The sequence below is a fragment of the Populus trichocarpa genome, chromosome 11 (assembly GCF_000002775.5).
Source record: "Populus trichocarpa isolate Nisqually-1 chromosome 11, P.trichocarpa_v4.1, whole genome shotgun sequence".
NCBI lineage: Eukaryota > Viridiplantae > Streptophyta > Magnoliopsida > Malpighiales > Salicaceae > Populus > Populus trichocarpa.
Window position 1 is genome coordinate 14,499,872 of NC_037295.2, and position 18,141 is coordinate 14,518,012.

The 18,141-nt window shown below is 30.4% G+C and overlaps 3 protein-coding genes across 3 annotated transcripts; 2 read left to right on the plus strand and 1 right to left on the minus strand.

Annotated features, from left to right (window-relative positions):
* Positions 1–2,776: 2,776 nt before the first annotated feature.
* LOC7462310 (uncharacterized) lies at positions 2,777–3,359 on the plus strand. Its single transcript, XM_002316840.4, has one exon. It carries the CDS (start codon positions 2,777–2,779, stop codon positions 3,347–3,349), a length of 573 nt encoding a protein of 190 aa, XP_002316876.2. The 3' UTR covers positions 3,350–3,359.
* A 2,408-nt stretch (positions 3,360–5,767) lies between these two features.
* LOC7460799 (uncharacterized protein At4g28440) lies at positions 5,768–8,074 on the minus strand. Its single transcript, XM_002317443.4, has 2 exons — positions 7,593–8,074; positions 5,768–6,242 (listed from the first exon to the last, which is right to left on the minus strand). The coding sequence occupies exons 1-2, from the start codon at positions 7,867–7,869 to the stop codon at positions 6,052–6,054; spliced, it is 468 nt and encodes a 155-aa protein (XP_002317479.4). The 5' UTR covers positions 7,870–8,074; the 3' UTR covers positions 5,768–6,051.
* A 6,492-nt stretch (positions 8,075–14,566) lies between these two features.
* On the plus strand, positions 14,567–16,786 carry LOC7462311 (uncharacterized). Its single transcript, XM_052456953.1, has 6 exons — positions 14,567–14,930; positions 15,023–15,250; positions 15,385–15,748; positions 15,860–15,990; positions 16,086–16,221; positions 16,314–16,786. Exons 1-6 carry the CDS (start codon positions 14,587–14,589, stop codon positions 16,551–16,553), a joined length of 1,443 nt encoding a protein of 480 aa, XP_052312913.1. The 5' UTR covers positions 14,567–14,586; the 3' UTR covers positions 16,554–16,786.
* The last annotated feature ends 1,355 nt before the right edge of the window (positions 16,787–18,141 follow it).

An 18,141-nucleotide genomic window follows, 5' to 3' on the forward strand; every position in this document is an offset into this window, starting at 1 on the left:
CATGATATATCATGTTTCTTTAATAACTAATATTTACTTAATAAATTATAGAAGATAAATATTTTATATTTATAGTTACCTATGTTAGCTTTATAATAGAAAATCTAACAAAATAAAAGTTGTTCACACCAAATTATAAAAAACAAAATCGAACATGATGAAAGACTATTCAACATGTTGAACACCATACTTATAAGTGCCAAATTTTCAATTCATATATTTTTTTGTTATTTTGAACCTAAATGTACATGAAAAAAATGAATTTTCAAGCTAGAAATTTAGTTTTCACTAGTTTTGAATTTATTTTTTCATATAAAAAAAACAGATGACATGTCACCAATTGAGATAGACGACACGTCGCTTATTATGCCTAACTTAGAATTCAACCACCACTATGGTGGTTGAAAAATCACGAGGTAGGGTTTTTAGGTTGAGAATCCATTGTCAGCCCATTTTAATAAATAAAAAAAACATCTAATAAATACCATAGAAGTCTTTTTAAACCACCTACTAACCCCAAAATACCCCAAAATCTCTCAAAACAACTGAAATCAATGGGGAAAAAATGAAACTCGATTTCTTTTTCAAACATGATTACAAGGAAAGCCCACCATGTACTATCGAACTCCTTTTGTTAAATAGAATTCATTGGCACCAAGTTTAACCATTTTTTTTTCTCGTATCGCGACAACTAATTATTTTCTCTTGATCATCATTTTCCAGCAACTTTCTCTTGTCTTTATCTAACTCGGGGATTGAAAATTGAACGAAATAAACTTTTGGATCAAAATAGAAATTATCATGAATTTGAGGTGAGTCGTGTATTTTTTTGTGTTTTAATTTGGAGCTTAATTTCATATAATTATACCATAAAAGGATAAAATTAAAAGGAAAGAAAAAATTAGAAATTAAAAAAAAATTGGATATGAAGTTCATTGTTCATATAAGTAGTGGCCAACAACATTTTTTAGTTTTTGTTAATAGTCACAATTAATCAAGAATATATTATAAAGAGGAGTTTTTTTTATTTTAAAATTAAATTTGGTACTTGTATTTAGTATTATCTCAATCAATACCACTGATAACGTGTTTTTTATTTGCCTAATAATTGTCTTTCTTAAAACAAACTACTTAAAAATTGATTTTTTTCTTAAATTTTCACTATGAATGAAATGCATTTATTTTTTAGGAACATTAGAAGGGGAAAATTGCTATCAACATATAAACATTGGCCTTACATGTGAACAAGAATTATTTTTGCATTTCTTCAGCTTCATAATCTTTACATAAACTTTAAAATGTGCAAGTGATTGATTAAAAATTTATTTTCCTATCAACAAAAGTACTGACTTCTCTTGTTGTAACTTGATTTTGACTCCTTTTTATATCATGTTTTTCTACGTTGTTTTAAATACAAAAGTTTATATGAAAAATACATTCTCGATCGATACAATTCAACCAATTCTCGATCATTTCAAGATTTTTAACTTTTTTATTTATCATTTTGTGTTAGTGAATTTTTAAAAGTTGGAATATAAAAAAGTGGAAGAATAAATGGGTGGTAAAATCTAATTTTTAGGTCTTAATATTTCATCATCTATTCCATTGGTATGAGAAAATTAGCAACGAAATGTTGATGGAAAAAAAAACTCCAACGATATAATTTTCTGTGATGGTTTTTCGTTGACAATATTTCTGTAGTTAATATAATAATTATCTCAGTGTTTTTTAATTTTTTGGTAGTGTAGGTGTTTTATTGCTATGAATTATTTTTAATATTATTTAAGTTTTTTGCATTAAAGCTCTATTTGGTAATTGGGTTGCATTGTATTTGAAAGTGCATTTGGACTATTAAAATATTAAAATTAATTTTTTTTAATGATTTAGATGATTTTAATGAGAAAATATCAAAATTATATACACCATAATAATAAACACACATTAAGAAGCAATTGAATTACATGTTAATATCAGGGTTAGATTCAAGTTATGGAGCGTTCAGTTGACACCACTAAACTAATAAAATAAAATTATTATATATTAGTTTAGGGTATTTAATTTAAATTCGCAATATCATAGAAGTCTTTTCAAAAATTGACCCATTAATATCATGTGAAGCTTTAATTTTGTGATTTAATCATACAAGTAAAGATGAATTAATAAAGAAAGTAAAAAAGAATTATTCCATATGAAAGGAACATTGCATTAGGAATATTAGAAATACGTTCGAGAAATGCTTTTCAAAAGCATTGTTTTTTTTTAAAGAAAAACCTTGAATCCTACGTATGTATGTATGTATGCATGTATGAATTCTAAGAAAAATGAGAGGATCTTAGGCCAATTTGATGTCTAGAATTTATCTTGATGATCATATCAGATATAGATCCTATGCCAGTTAGCAGCTACCAATTATGTGAACGAGCTTTGCTGTATAAAATATTTACAGAAAAGATGCTAATAAAGATGCACCTAAGAATCACTCATGCTACTTGTTTTATGGATAGAAATAATCATGCTTGCCATTCACAAACTATGATTTCACACTTTCTTTCCATAAATTTGTGATCTCTCTGTGATTTCTCAACCATCAAATCAGGAAAGACACGTAAAAATGAAATGAAATATTCCTTATTTAGATATCTAGCATCATCAAATTAGGAAATAATGGCATTAGCAGAGAGAAAACGATAGCAGATTGTAGCGATATATAGGAAATAAGCAACCAGGGAATTATCACACAACACAGAAGAAGGAAACCCTATTGCATGCAAGCAACATGGAGTCCTGCAGTCTTCTAGTTCTCTCTCTCTCCCTCTTAACCTTGTCTTATCAGTTTCTGGCCATAAAATCTGATGAGGCTTTGATCCAAAACCTATGTCACAAAACACCAGAACCAGTCCTTTGCGCAGATTGCCTCCATGGTGATCCTAGCGGCAAGGCTGCAGATGCTAGGAGAGTAGCACTGATAACAGTGCGCTGTGCCGAATACGATGCCGAACAAGTATATAATTTCACGTTCAACCTCTGGCAGAACACTCCCAAATCAAATGCTGCACTGTACAACATCCTTGACACATGTTCAAGCCAGTTTCTCGTGGCACATGATAGTTTTCGCGGCGCCACGGTTGCCCTTGAAGATCAGGGGTGGCGTAATTGGCGTGGGACGGCCATTTATGAATTAACCACTCAAGTCACTCCTTACCTGAACCGCTGCCTGGACCTCTTCAAAAAGCAACCGCAGCTTCCATTGCCAAACACTATCTTGGTCGGGACTAATGCTGTCAACCAAGGCATTGCAATTAGCTTGGGGATTTTGAAGAATATTCCTGATAAGTTAACCCGCTCATAAGTCATTACTGTTTGTCAAGGTTCCTGCTTAATAATGAGTTTACTGTTGTTAGGATTGTTATTCATAAGAATATTAAGGTCATGATAATAACGATTTAGGAGATACATTAATTGTCTACAGGTTTTTATTTATGAAGGATAAAGCTAAGTGCCCTTTTATCAATGAATAAAGCCATTATCCCCGTTTTTATCTTCTCCTTCTTGGTTTTTTTTTTTTAACATGTTTGATAACCGGACGAAAAGTGTTTGAGATAATAATAAATTTTTAAAGTATTTTTTATTTAAAAATATATTAAAATAATATTTTTTTTATTTTTTAAAATTTATTTTTAATATTAGCATATAAAAAATAATATAAAATAAAAATAAATTACAAAAATTCATGAAAGTCTGGTTACATGGCTGCCTCAATCAAGCTATAACATTAATTGAAGGACGACACCAAGCAGCAATAAGAGAGAGGAACCTACATCCGGATCGTCGTGCGCATGTGTACTATCTGGGCTTTGGCCCGTTCAAGAAAATAAAGTTGGCGCCAAGTTTCCATGGCCTATCTCTCTTCCAAAATAAATTAACAATACATTAAAAACAAATGCGGAAAGTATTGTATAAATGAATAATACTTTCCCCGTGTTGCTGTAAAAAAAAAACCACTTGTCTTTATTTATTTTTTCAATCAGTATATTTTTTTAATTTATCTTTTAATTTTAAATTTTTTTTATTGGATTATCTCAGTTTTATGATATAGATCATGGGTTTCGCAGGTTAATCTGATTGGCTAAGGGTTTTTTTTCTTATTTAACTTTTATTTTTCAATTTCATCCTTTAATATTGGGTTAATTGAAAATTAGGTTCCATTATTTGTTTTATTTGCTTTCTATTAGGTTATTTCAGTCTCATGACCTGGAAATAGTGCTTAACGAGTTAACCCGAATTAACTTGGGTTGTTTTTTGTGTTTTTCTAAATTGATTTTTTTTCCAATTTTATCATTTAATATTGGATCGGTTTGAAATTAAACTTCATAATATTTTTTTATTTGTTTTCTATAGGGATATTTTAATCTCATGATTAAGATTGCAGGTTTTAGTATTTTAACCCCGGTTATATTAGATTGTTTTTTTAAAAAAATTGTTTTAAAAGGTTATCTCGATCTCATGTTTTTTAACAATGGATTTATTTTTTATTGGGTTGTCCTGATACAGGTTAAGGTTTTGGCAGGTTAATCCAATTAATTCAATTTTTTTCTTTTTTTAATTGATTTTTTTTTTCAATTTCATCATTTAATATTATGTTGAGAATTAGGTTTCATAATTTATTTTGGTTTGATTTTTATGAGGTTATCGAGACCTCATGACCCGGTAATAGTGCTTAACGGGTTAACCCATAGTGACTTGGCTCATTTTTTGCCATATTTTTTTCATTAAAATTTTTATAAATTTCATTATTAAACATTGGGTCTGACAAGATCAATTGAGAATTGAACTTCAAATTTTATTTTGATATGCTTTTTATAGAGTTATCTCAATTTTATGACAAAAATCACGGATTTGACAAGTTAATTCGGGTTAAATTAGGTCTTTTTTTAATTTTTTTCTATGAAGTTACCTAGGTCTCATGACCCAGATCAAGGGTTTGAAAGATTGACTTGGGTTATTTTTTATGTTTTTTTTAGTCTTATCCTTTAACATTAGATTGGTTGAGAATTTAACTTTAAAATTTATTTTGATTTGTTTTGTATTGGGTTATCATAATCTCATAACTCAAATCATGAATTTAACATGTTAACTCGGGTTGATCCAAATCAATACAACATGTTATCTTAATATTAAAAAAAGATGTCATCTTGAAAAAAAAATTTAATCAAACTATGTTTTTATGAGTCATCCAAGTTGTTTTTAAGCCTGCAAAGTCAATCAAGTCATATCGAGTCAACACCCGTATAGTTTAAATTTTTTTTCCACTAAAAAATAGCCATATCTAAATAGTTTTCTCATGTTTAAGAAAAATTTGACTCAGCCAATAAACATAGCGCAGGTTTATGATAGCGTGTTTGAGAGTGTGATAGCGGTTAAGTATTGTTTTTTGAAAATACAACAAAATAATTTTTTTATTTTTTAAAAATTATTTTTGTCATCAACATACCAAAATGATATGAAAAACAAAAAAATTATAAATTTAAAATAAAAAAATAAAAAAAATTAATTTTTTTTAAAAACATTTTTAAAATACAAAAATAAACAAGCTCTGTGCTGAAGAAATTTTTTTTGTCTGGGCCGTTATTTAAGCAGCAAGACATAGATGGTAGGGAGGCTGGCAACGATACGCAAACACTGCTAAACTAGAGCACAAAACTACATTCTGTAAGGATGTGCAGTCAATAACAGATCATTACAGCAAAAGTTTCCAAACATGGAGGTCAAATCTCAAAAACCATAAAAGATATCATTAACACTCGTTTACATTCCAAGTTATGCACCTGACAACAACTGGCAAAAACCTACTTCGTTGAGGTCATTTTTAAGGAAAAGAAAGCATTGTTTTGGCTTTTGTTATGTCTACGAACCAACCCAAGCTACATATACCATCCACAAAATAAAACGTAACCACATAAGAAGATTGCCCGAAATTAGAATAAGTGCAACCACAATTTTGAGATTTCTTAAACTACTCTGTATCACAAAATATTGGCCAATAGATTCCCATCACTCTTCTGCAACATTCACAAGCTCATATTCAACAAGAGAGAGATTGTTGTCTTCCTTGACTACAAATTCTGCAGGCTCAGTGACTTCAACACGACCCCATTTGTCAACTGCTAGCCTCATAGACCCCTTAAACATGTCAATCTTTGCATTGCGGAGAATAACAGTTGTCCCTGGCTTCATCAGATCAACTGAGAAAAAAAAAGCGTTGTTATAACAATAATGCAGTAAGGGGGGCATTTATAACGCTAAAACAAATAAACCTTAAATCGCAGAGGATCTAAATTATTGGTCTATACTGCTTGCTCCACAATTTCCAAAACCATTTGAATTCGAGGACAATGATGAATATTTTATTGAGAGTTTAAAACACTATAATCAGGATCAGCAATATAAATCCCCTGAGCAGAGTGCATCTGGTTATTAAACATCCCACATGAACTATCTCGATAAAATGAAGTTTGTTGCACTGCCAAAATCTGGGAAAGCAAAATATGATATCCTCTCCAATCAACAAGCTCAAACTATAAACAAAAATCATTTAAAACTCAGACTATAGTCTTAAGTATTTGGAAAACAAGGCTCATATATTAAAAGCCGCACCTCCCTAAATAGAGAGAGAGAGAGAGGATGGAACTAGTTTGACGAAACCCAACAACGAACAACAACAGCTCAAAGACACATTGATATTGCATGATACAAACCAGTCATAAACTAAAAACCAGTCCTTCAAATATGTTCTTATTCATAGGGCAGAACCAGTGCAACATATAAACAGTAGCCAATCATGTGAAGAATAACCCCTCTCAAGTAGAACATTAGGCTCACCAAGTAAAAAATAGCCCCCTCTAGTGAAAAAAACAAATGTGGCACTCATCCACTTCTGTTCCACAAAATCAATAACCATACTCACAAAAAGATCACATGTGCACAATCAGACTTCCATTTTTGAAGGTCTGAATACTTTTATTATTTCTAGTTATGTAGGCAGTTGAATGAAGAGAAAACCACTATCCATCAAGATTCTATAGACTAGCTAGTAATTCAGTATCTACCATTAGGGAACAGGGATTTTTTATTAGCACAGGTCAAAATGGGAGATATTATTATATGCATAATTGACCCCTTAACTAGAGTTTCCCATCCAGACCCAGTTGTCATCATTCAGCTTCATGGAGTCACAATGAATCATAATTGTTAAATCAGGACTTTGGTTCGTATAGTGATTATCATCATACTTTAGGGAATCTTCCATCATCATAATCTAAACTGCAAATGTAAATTGTAATGACATTTTGAAGCTAAGGCCAAAAAATAATTCCACCAATCTCAGACAGAATCAAAATCAACACAAGCAAAATCCAACCATCAAGTGCAAGAGATCATTTCACTTTAAATTCATCAAGAATCCTAAAAGTCTTAAACAAAGGAAGAGAACCCATAAATATTTTACATCAAGACGTATAATTCACTGATAGATACATAAAATTCAATTCAAGCGAAACATGAAACGTTGAATCTCCAATAAAGATGAAAAGAACCTTGATCGTTTCTTGCGGTGAAAATGATGGTACCAGTCTCGTCCCCAATAAGACACTCAGCTATTCGTGTCTGACGGACATGCAGAGAGACCGATCGGCGGTCCTTTTGAGGGACAGTATTGAAATTAAGGACCTTGACAGTCAATGTGTGGCCTCCAGTTCCAGGCTTAAGCTGGTCCACTTTGATGAACACAGGCTTTCTAAGTCCCGGTTTTGCACCCGCACTCGCACTGGCACTGCTACTCTCCTGTTGCTCAATCGGTGTTTGTGTCGCCATTGATTTGATTTGATATGATATGATTTCCCTAACCCTAACTGTAATATTGATCCAAAATGGATTTTTATTTTAAATTATTATTCTGTCAGACAGCCAGGAAAAAGGCAAAAAGAAGAGAGTTTTATATAAATGGTGATTTTTGGAGTGCTGTGGAGGAAATGCAATACAAATAGTCAAATACTAGGCGTTAGCATGAATAATATAGATAGTAATAGCAGGCACGGGATTCAAACTATATTTCAGCGTTTTGAAAGTGATTTTAACTTGAAAAAATATTTTAATATTTCTTTTAATATTTTTAATAATTTTGATATGTTAATATTAAAAATAAAATTTTATTTTAATATATTTTTAAATAAAAAATATTTAAAAAAATATCATGTATTAGAGCATCTCTAACCGAGAAGGTAAAAGAAGAGCCAAAAAAAAAATCTTGTACTTTTAGCTTTTTTATTTATTTCTGTCCACTCCAACCGGGTAGTTAAAATAGTTGTTGAGTACGGTAAAAGTTATTTCTATCTTTTCCTGTAGCAAAAGACAAATGTAGCAAAAGGCAAATTAAGACGTTGGCAACCGTTTTTTTCTCTGTTGATTTATATCCGTTGGTCAACGTTAATGTTTTTCATTTAAAAGCAGAACCAACAGAAGGAAGAAGACAACATTTAAGCAAAACAGAAGGAAAAAAAACTTACCTGCAAATTTTACCCTTCTCTCTAATTTAGAAAACAAGAATTAATTATTTTCCGGTTAATTAATAACATCGATTGTGTTAATTAGTTGAAATCAAAAGGTATGTTTGCTTAAAGACTTTTTCTATTTTTATTATTTTTTTGCATCTCTTGATTTTTATTTGCTATTTGTAATGATTTTTATTTCTTTGTTATTTTATGTTTTTTATATGGGTTAAGGAAGATAATTTTTATTTATATTGTTATCTTTGACAAAATTAAAAGGAAGTAATAATGGTAGCTGATATTGATAAAAACATGGAGTGACATATCTTAAATTTATTTTTGATTGTCTATTTTAATTTGAGGTCAATCATATTTTGTCTTGTTAAAAATGCAACTAAACCAAGTGATTAGATTAATGTTAGAACAAGTAGAAGACAATTCTTATTATTAATTCACATGTATGGAAACTACATTATAAAACACAAATAATAATAATAATATAATAATATAATAATAATAATAATAATAGGAATAGGAATAGGAATAGATGTACATGTAGAAATGGAGCATTCTTATTAAACTTATATTCTTTTGGATTTAGTTAATAACAAGTGCGCTATGTGGCGTGCTAGAAAAAAAAGCTTGGCACAAAAAAAAAACATTAAGAAACCACAAACATGTTTTAGAAAAAGCTGGGATTTAGGTGATAGACCTGATCGAATAAGTTTATTTTACCCCACAACATTATATGTATCGAACAAAGAAACAAAAAAGAGTGATCATGGTAAAAAAAAAAAAAAGTTAATTGAAAAGAAAAAAATAAAAACATATGACAATCTAAATGAGAGGGTCATAAAGAAAATAAAAAATCCTATGGGAAAAAATGACCCAAGCAAACCTAAGTATGCTTGTTGGCATGCAACCCATGCATAAAGCCATGATAATTTTTAAAGAAACTTAAAAAAAGACATAATACAAGGTATTGAAGGATTAAAAAAACCAATATCACTCGAGTCAATCTTTTAAACCCATCATCTCAATTGTGAGCCTAGTGCAGCCTTATTAGTGATAACTACGACTCTCAATTCACAACCAACCCGATATCAGTGGATGAAATTGAATTTTTTTTTTGATAAAAGTCCCTAAAAATAATAATATAAAAGAATAATGACCAAATGCTAAAAAAAAAAAACAAACATCTTACAAAAGAAATCAAGTTAAAAATCTAAAATCAAAAGAAATATGATCAAATCTGAAACTAAAACAAAATAAGAGGAAAAATAACATTTCAATATTACAGAATGAAAATGAAAAAAAAAAATCAATTTTATAAAAGACTTAAAAAAGTAGTATAAAAGAATGAGGACTAAATGCTAAACAAAAAAACTAGGGGGGTATATAACATTTATTAATTCAAGGGTGAAATTGAAAAACAAATTAGACATTTCACAAAAGAACTCAAAACAAAAACCTAAAATCAAAAGAACAAGGATCAAATCTGAAATCAAAACAAAATAAGAGGAAAATTACATTTCAATATTAAATGATGAAATTGAAAAAATAATAATTTTGATAAAAGGCCCTAAAAAAATAGTAATATAAAAGAATGAGGACCAAATGCTAAAAACATTAAGGGAAAAATTAACATTAATTGATTCAAGGGTAAAATTGAAAAAAAAGTCAAACATTTGACAAAAAAAAACCCAAAATCAAAAGAAAAAGGATTAAACATGAAACCAAGAAAAAATAAGAAGAAAAATAACACTTCAATCAAGGGTGAAATAGAAATAATTTTAAAGTTTACAAAACAAAATTAAGATAAAAACTATACAATCAAAAGCAAGACGACTAAATCAAATACCAAGATAAAATAAGAGGACAATATGAATTTTCTAATTGGATGGCACATTTTCCAAGGTAAAAAGAGAAGAAATAAAGAAAACGTCGTCAGAGCCAAACCACCCACCGGACCACCATACACACCACCTTATTTGGAAGAAAACATCGTGATCTTTCTAACGCCGCCCCAAATGGGTAATTTTCACCATCTAAATCCTCTGCACACGCCATTTGAAGCATGTAGAGTGGCTTAACACGTTGGCGTGTGAACATAACATGTCAGCAAACTTTCTTCTTTAAATATTATTTTAAAAATACCAAATTGCTCCTGTCTTGACCCCGTAACTATAAAAAGATCGAAATGAAAAGATGAATAAACCCTTATACCCTAGTTTAAATTTGTTTTACTAAAGGGATAACCAAGTAAATTTACTATTCATTTTCAAAGTAAAAGATGAACCCGCCACTGTCTTGACTCGATAATTACAAAAATAACCAAAGAAAAAAGGAGATTAAGCCCTTAGACCCTAGTTAAAATATATTTGTTTTAAGGGGTAACAAAGTAAATTTAATGGGTTTTGTTTTAAAAACAAAAGGACAAAACTGCCTTTGTATCAAATCATTTTGTTTTTTGTATTTCAAAGGCATCCTAGTCATTACAGTGTATAATTAAAAAGAAAAAGACATCCCAGACCCTAATCAAAATAATAATGACCGATTGGTCCCTATGCAATTACAATTGTATCTCAGAGGCTATGTCAAATGAGTTTTTTTAGAAGGGCAAAATAATAATTACACTATTCTCATCCATAGTGAATTGAGTCTATGTGCACAATGATTTCTCCACCTTTTTTAGTTTTTTTCCCTTAATATATAGGGGATACAAGATTAAAAAGCAATAGGAATAAAAATAATATTTTTTTATTTTTTATTCTAAAAATATATAAATTCATTCTAGAATTATTTTTAAAACACATTTATTTTATATTTAAAATTAACTACAAACTAAAAGAGAAGGGGTTTTAGTGTACCCCTTCTCAAAAAGCACTATTCAATTTTTTTTCTTTGATTTTTTTTTTTTATTATTTTTTTTTAATTTTATTTTTTAATATTATATTTGTTTTTTATTGAGTTATTATACTCTTATGGCATGAATTGCGGGTTTGGCGGGTTAATTTGGTTTGGCAAGTTAACTCGTTTGACTCAAGTTTTTTTTAATTGATTTTTTTTTCAATTTCATCATTTAATATTGTGTTGATTGAGAATTAGACTTTATGATTTGTTTTGTTTACTTTCTATCATGTTATTTTAGTCTTATGACTCAGAAATAATGCTTAACAGGTTAACCCGAGTTGACTCAAATTGGTTTTTTGTGATATTTTTTTAATTGATTTTTTTTTCAATTTCATCATTCAACATTGGTTCAGATAGGAATTTATCTTCATAATCGTTTTTTATTTTCTTTCCATGGAGGATATCTTGGTCTTAAGATTAAAGTCGCTGGTATTTTAACCCCAGTTAAATTGGGTTGTTTTTTTATTTTCTTTCTAAGAGATTATCCTAGTCTTATTATTCGGGTCACAAATCCTTCAACATTGAATTTGTTTTTATTGGGTTGTCCCTGTCTCGTGACCTGAGTCGCGAGTTTGGATGGTTAACCCAATTGACTCAATTATTTTTCTTTTTTTTTAATTGGTTTTTTCCTAATATCATCATTTAATATTGTGTTTGATTGAGAATTATGATTCATGATTTTTTTAGGTTTGATTTCTATTATGTTATCCTGACTTCATGACCTAGTAATAGTGCTTAACGAGTTAACCAAAGTTGTTTGGCTCAATTTTTCTATCCTTTTTTAAATTAGAATATTTATAAATTTTATCGTTTAATATTGGACCCGACAAGGGCGATTAGAAATTGATCTTCATATTTTTTTTTATTTGCTCTCTATAAGGTTATTTTAGTCTTATGACTAAAGTTGTGGATTTGACAGGTTAATCTGGGTTAAATCAGACTATTTTTGTTAGTTTTTGTTCTATGAAATTATCCTGGTCTGATGATCTGGGTCATGAGTTTGATGGATTAACTTAAATCATTTTTTATGTTCTTTTTTTAAATGATTTTTTTATTTAAGCTCGTCCTTCAACATTTGGCTAATTGCGGATTAAAATTCATAATTTGTTTCAATCTATTTTTCATGAGGTTATTTTAATTTTATGACCCAGGTTACGGGTTTGACAGGTTAACTCGAATCACTTTTTAGGTTATTTTTTAGTTTATTTTTTTATTTCATCTTTCAATATTAGGTTGATTGGAAATTATGTTTCATAACTTATTTTGATTTGTTTTCTATGAGGTTATTATATTCTTATAATTCGGGTCGTAGATTTTACATATTATCTCGGGTTGACTCAAGTTAATTCAATATATTTTTATTTTAATATTAAAAAAGATGTCATCTAGAAATTTATTCTAGTCAAACTATATTTTTTATGGGTTGTGTTAGTTACTTTTGACCCGTAAAGTCAAACGTGTTATACTGAATGAACCCTCGTATGATTTGATTTTTTTTTCATTAGAAAAAAAAACATTAACAACATCTAAATATTTTTTTTACGTTCAAGAAAAATTTAACCCAATCCGTAACATAGCGCGAGTCAATAATTTAGTATATATTAATAATCAATTTTGTACTGCATTTATATATTTTGATCGTTGTTTTATTTTATTTTATTTATAGAATCCTTCAATTAGTTTTTGCAAATATCTTTATGGGCTAAAAATAAATAAATAAACTTTTTATAGTGTATATTGGTGTGTATGTTGATAGGGCCTAAAGAACTATTGCACCCTATTTTTATATGGGCCGAGGCTCGGCCTAATTTCTTAGCAAAGTTTCTCAGGTCTTGGATTGTGTGTCTACGAATCCATTTCAATTCAAACCTCCCGGCTAGTAGTAGAGCCAATTTGGCATGGCAGCGCAGCTGAAAGTATGTTTGATAAAACAAAATTGATTATTTTTATTGAAAATTAATTTTTTATTATTTTTAGAAATTTTTTATGTAAAAAATAAATTATAAAAAATAAAAAAATATTATTTTAATATATTTCTAAATAAAAAATATTTGAAAAATAAATTACTAGAACAAAATCAAACTAATTGTAGTAGCACAAAGAACTGAAAATATTTGAAAAATCATTCATCCACAACAAGGATTAATAAATTCTTATGGGTTTGTTTAATTAGCATTTTTATGCTTAATTATAGGTAAAACGTTCCTTTTAGTTTACCATTAAAGCAGCCTTGTAAGCAAATACTTTTCTCATAGTCATCTACCCGTTCTTTCTTTAGATAATGTGTGCTTCCATTTTTTATGATCTTGCTTTAATCTATATTTAAAATTTGAACAAAGAAATTGATTAATTTATAAGATCAATAGAACTAAATCAAGTTGAATTCCTTTTGTGTAAAATATTTTGCATCTAAAATATAATTTTAAAACAAAATCATCTAATGATCGATCATGGATAAAAATGATATATTTGAGAATTTATAAACCCTTATTTAAAGAAAACAAAATATTCTAAGGATTTAATTGAGATTTAATGTATAAGTGCAAGATTAATTTGATTTTTGCCCAAAACTCTTCCTTGACCCAATAGCCAATCAAATTTAATTGGACTAAAAGCTTCTTCTTTTTTTAAAGAAAAATTAAAGTTAACAGACAGTAGTTGATTAGAAATAGGATTTCTTTTCATTCTCGGAAAACAAGGATTACTTGGATTCATAGGATTACAGGCATATCCAACTTCATGTCAAACTCTCAATCCGCACCAATGTCGGAATTGGTTTGGCCTCTATCATCTACAGCTATAAATATAAATATAGAGGGTGACTAAGTGTATTTTGTCTTGTCACAAACTAGCACAAGAAAACCTTGCATATTTTCAAGAGAACAACTCTCGATTACTGTTTAGAAATAAAATTCTTCTGGTTAGTCATCTCTACTTAATTCAAGTTTGTTTGGTTCTATAATGAAGTTAACTTGCATGGCTTATGTAGTACAGCAGTAGTTTTCGCTAATCGGATGATTGTTCTGAGCTTAAGAAACTTGTCAAGTTTGATTTTTCACTAATCGGACTAATTTAATGAAACTGCTTTTGGTTGAATCTGCAGGTTAAATAGGTTCGGTTTTGGAAAGTTATGGGGAGTGGATTTAGTGTTCTAAAACTAGTCAAACCATTCCTTCCGTTCATACCGGAAGTGCAGCGTCCTGTCAATGTGGTTCCTTTCAGGGTGAAGGCCATGTACACTGGGATCTCTCTCGTCATTTTCTTGGCCTGCAGCCAGCTTCCCCTCTATGGCATACACTCCACAACAGGTGCAGATCCAATGCACTGGATGCGTGCTATTCTTGCTTCAAGCCGTGGGACTGTCATGGAGCTCGGAATAGGTCCTCTTGTGACTTCCGGGATGGTGATGCAGTTTTTAGCTGGTTCAAAGTTGATTAAAGTAAACAAAGATGTTCGTGAAGATCGCGCACTTCTGTAAGCTCTTAGTTTTCATATGCTCAGTTTCGTTACGACTTTATAATTTCTGCTGCATGAGTGTTTGACATATCATTCCTTTGCACTTGCAGAAAGGCTGCAGAAAAGTTCTTGAGCATTTTGATAGCTATTGGTCAAGCTGCTGCAAACCTTTTCATGGGAATGTATGGTCCTCTAGGACTACTTGGAGTGGGAAATTCTATCCTCATCATTGCACAACTCTGCTTTGCCAGTATCTTAATGATGTGCTTAGATGAACTTCTCCAGATTGGATATGGCCTAGGCTCTGGAATTTCCCTCTTTACGGCAACCCATATGTGGTAAGTTATTGTAAGTTTTCTAGTTTGGTCTCTAGTAAATAAATGCTGCCTAATGTTTCGGAAGGTAATTGCTATATTTCTGCAAACCTTCACATGCTCATTGCTTAAAACTGTTTTCTGATGATATCCTGCAGTGAAAATGTCATATGGAAATCATTTAGTCCTACCACTATAAACACTGTTTATGGACCTGAATTTGAAGGTGCTATCCCTGCCTTGTTCCATGGACTGCTAAAACAGAGAAACAAGACGCTAGCTCTCCGAAAAGCCCTTTTCCGAACAAATCTTCCTAATGTTACAAATCTGCTCTCCACAGCCTTTATTTCTCTACTTGCCATCTACTTACAAGGATTCAGTGTGCCTTTGACTGTGACGAGTAATAACCTTAACAGCTGCTTTAGGCAGCGAGGCACGTATCCGATCAAGCTGTTCTATACCTCCAATATGCCCATCATTCTACTCTCGGCATTCATATCAAACATCTATTTTCTCTCTCAGGTACCGATGTGGTTGAGTTTCCTGGTTTAATCTCAAGACTCAAGAGTATATTTGGTTTATTTTTTATTCTTATTTTGAGGGAATCTGATTTTATTTTATTTGATTTTACAGTTACTGTACACGAGATTTGGTGGAAATATTGTTTTGGTGAATCTTCTCGGTAGCTGGAGTGAATCCCAGTATCCGGCCAGCCATTCTATTCCTGTTGGTGGTCTTGCATATTATATCACTGCACCATCAAGGTAACTAGGACCTTTTTATAAATCTACTTTTGCATTTAAAATGTATTTATGCTAATGACATTCTTATGACATTTTCCTGTAATATTGTTTTGCAGCTTAGCTGATATGGCAGCCAGTCCCATGCGGGCACTTTTTTATCTAGTGTTCATGTTATTTGCATGTGCATGGTTCTCAAGAAAATGGACTGAAGTTTCTGGATCCTCTGCTAAAGATGTTGCTAAACAGCTCAAGGCAAGTTTCCTTGTTACCTTGAAATTCTAACCATTTCCTTAATTAAACCTTGTATCTTTCAGAATCTGAAACGGTGAGATTTTTGTATGCAGGATCAAAAAATGGTAATGCCGGGTTATCGCGAAGGGCAGTTAGAAGCCGTGCTGAACCGCCACATACCCGTAGCTGCAGCATTTGGAGGAATGTGCATTGGTGCCTTGACAGTGTCCGCAGATATGATGGGTGCAATTGGTTCGGGGACAGGAGTTCTTCTTGCTGTCAGCGTCATATATCAGTATTTTGAGATGTTCGACAAAGAGAGAGTCAGTTTGTTCGGTTCTTTAGGGTTCTAAGCTAAGGTCTCTTCTTGGTAGTTTAGCTATACTATATGGCTATAAATGTTTAGAAACATTCCTTCTGTTCATTCCATGTTTGTGTCGCCATGGATATGACTTGATATATATGATTACCCTAACCCTAATTGTAATATTGATTCAAAATGGATTTTTCTTCTCTCTTTATAATCCATTAATTGTGTTATTATTGTGTATTTATCCAAAAATTAATAACAATTATGTTTACTTACTGTGTATTTTACCTTACCTTGTTATGTATTTCCGTACAATCAATGTAGTATCTAGCTAGCTTCATAATTGTTTAACAAGACTAAACAATGAATTTGGTGAATAGTCTTTTATAAAATGTGATGTATGATTTCTACATCAATTGCATTTAAGGAAAACTATGAACGGAAACACTTTTACAACATCAACTGGATTATATAAACAACTGGATTATATAAAATATATGAAGCTGTACTAGAATTTGTGTCAGACCACCCAACATGATCATCAATCTAATGCAAAGATTGCATAGAAGTTATGACCTGTTGCATGAAACTGCAGCTGCATCTAAATCTGTCATAAATTAACAACTTCGATTATCAACCACGCAAGGTTTTTCATCTAAATATGGATTTTCTCGACAAATGCCTAACTACCTTTCTTTTAGAGAATGTTAAAACGAGTTGCTCCTCACACAAAAAAGACAAATAGAACCTTTCTGGCTAAAATGAGAAATAACATGCATGAAAACTACAGCTGCATCTAAATCTGTCATAAATTAAATTCAACTTCCATATTTTTTTTTGTTCTTTATTATTTGATTGGCTAAAATCTTAGTTTCATTACTTTTTTATTTTTTAGTCATTATTTTTTTTCAGGTTACCATAATTTTTTATTTGAGTTGGTTTATTTATTGTGGTTATTTGTTTTTTTATTATCTAATTAATTATACCAGCATTATTTTTTGCTTTGAGTCATATTTTTATTTTTAAAACATGATCACATTACCATGATGTCTTTTTTTAATGATAAAATTATTTTAGATCATGCCCTAGTGCAGGCCACAAATCTAAGTTACTGCAAAGCCCTTGTCCTTTAATTGAAAATGCCTTCACTTTCTTAATTTTGTTAGACAAACAGGAAAAAGGAAAAGAAAAGAGTTTTAAATAAATGGTGAATTTTGGAGTGCCGTGGAAGAATTGTTATTTTTTCAAAATTTATTAGTACTAACAAGGAACAGAGAAATGAAAATACAAATACGAGGCATTGGCTTGAATAATATTGTTTTAGCATTGTTATTAAACCTAAGTAAACTAGGTTAAGCTTGAAAGCTTGAAAACTCTTGATTTAAATTTTTGTTTGGCTTGAATTTCAAATCAACTTAACTTCCTATTGAGCCGGATTTCAAATTAAATTATATGGTATCTACTAATTTAACGTGAATCAATTAATTTGATACGTCTAAAAAAATAAAATCAAAAGAAAAAAATGACAAAAAAAATGACATGGTGCGTGAGTTTAAATACAACCTAAACGATCACTATTGTTTGGCATTTCAAAAATATCTTAAGATGATATTTTTAAAAAAATTAAGATG

What these genes read in the sequence shown, in the direction of transcription:
- LOC7460799 (XM_002317443.4), bottom strand. Translation starts at nt 7,869, where the DNA reads ATGGCGACACAAACACCGATTGAGCAACAGGAGAGTAGCAGTGCCAGT. An exon ending in CACCGCAAGAAACGATCAAG is followed by an intron (nt 6,243 to 7,592) that starts GTTCTTTTCATC and finishes TTTTTTTCTCAG; the next exon opens with TTGATCTGATGAAGCCAGGG.
- LOC7462311 (XM_052456953.1), top strand. Translation starts at nt 14,587, where the DNA reads ATGGGGAGTGGATTTAGTGTTCTAAAACTAGTCAAACCATTCCTTCCG. An exon ending in CGTGAAGATCGCGCACTTCT is followed by an intron (nt 14,931 to 15,022) that starts GTAAGCTCTTAG and finishes TTGCACTTGCAG; the next exon opens with AAAGGCTGCAGAAAAGTTCT. An exon ending in ATGTTGCTAAACAGCTCAAG is followed by an intron (nt 16,222 to 16,313) that starts GCAAGTTTCCTT and finishes TTTTGTATGCAG; the next exon opens with GATCAAAAAATGGTAATGCC.
- LOC7462310 (XM_002316840.4), top strand. Translation starts at nt 2,777, where the DNA reads ATGGAGTCCTGCAGTCTTCTAGTTCTCTCTCTCTCCCTCTTAACCTTG.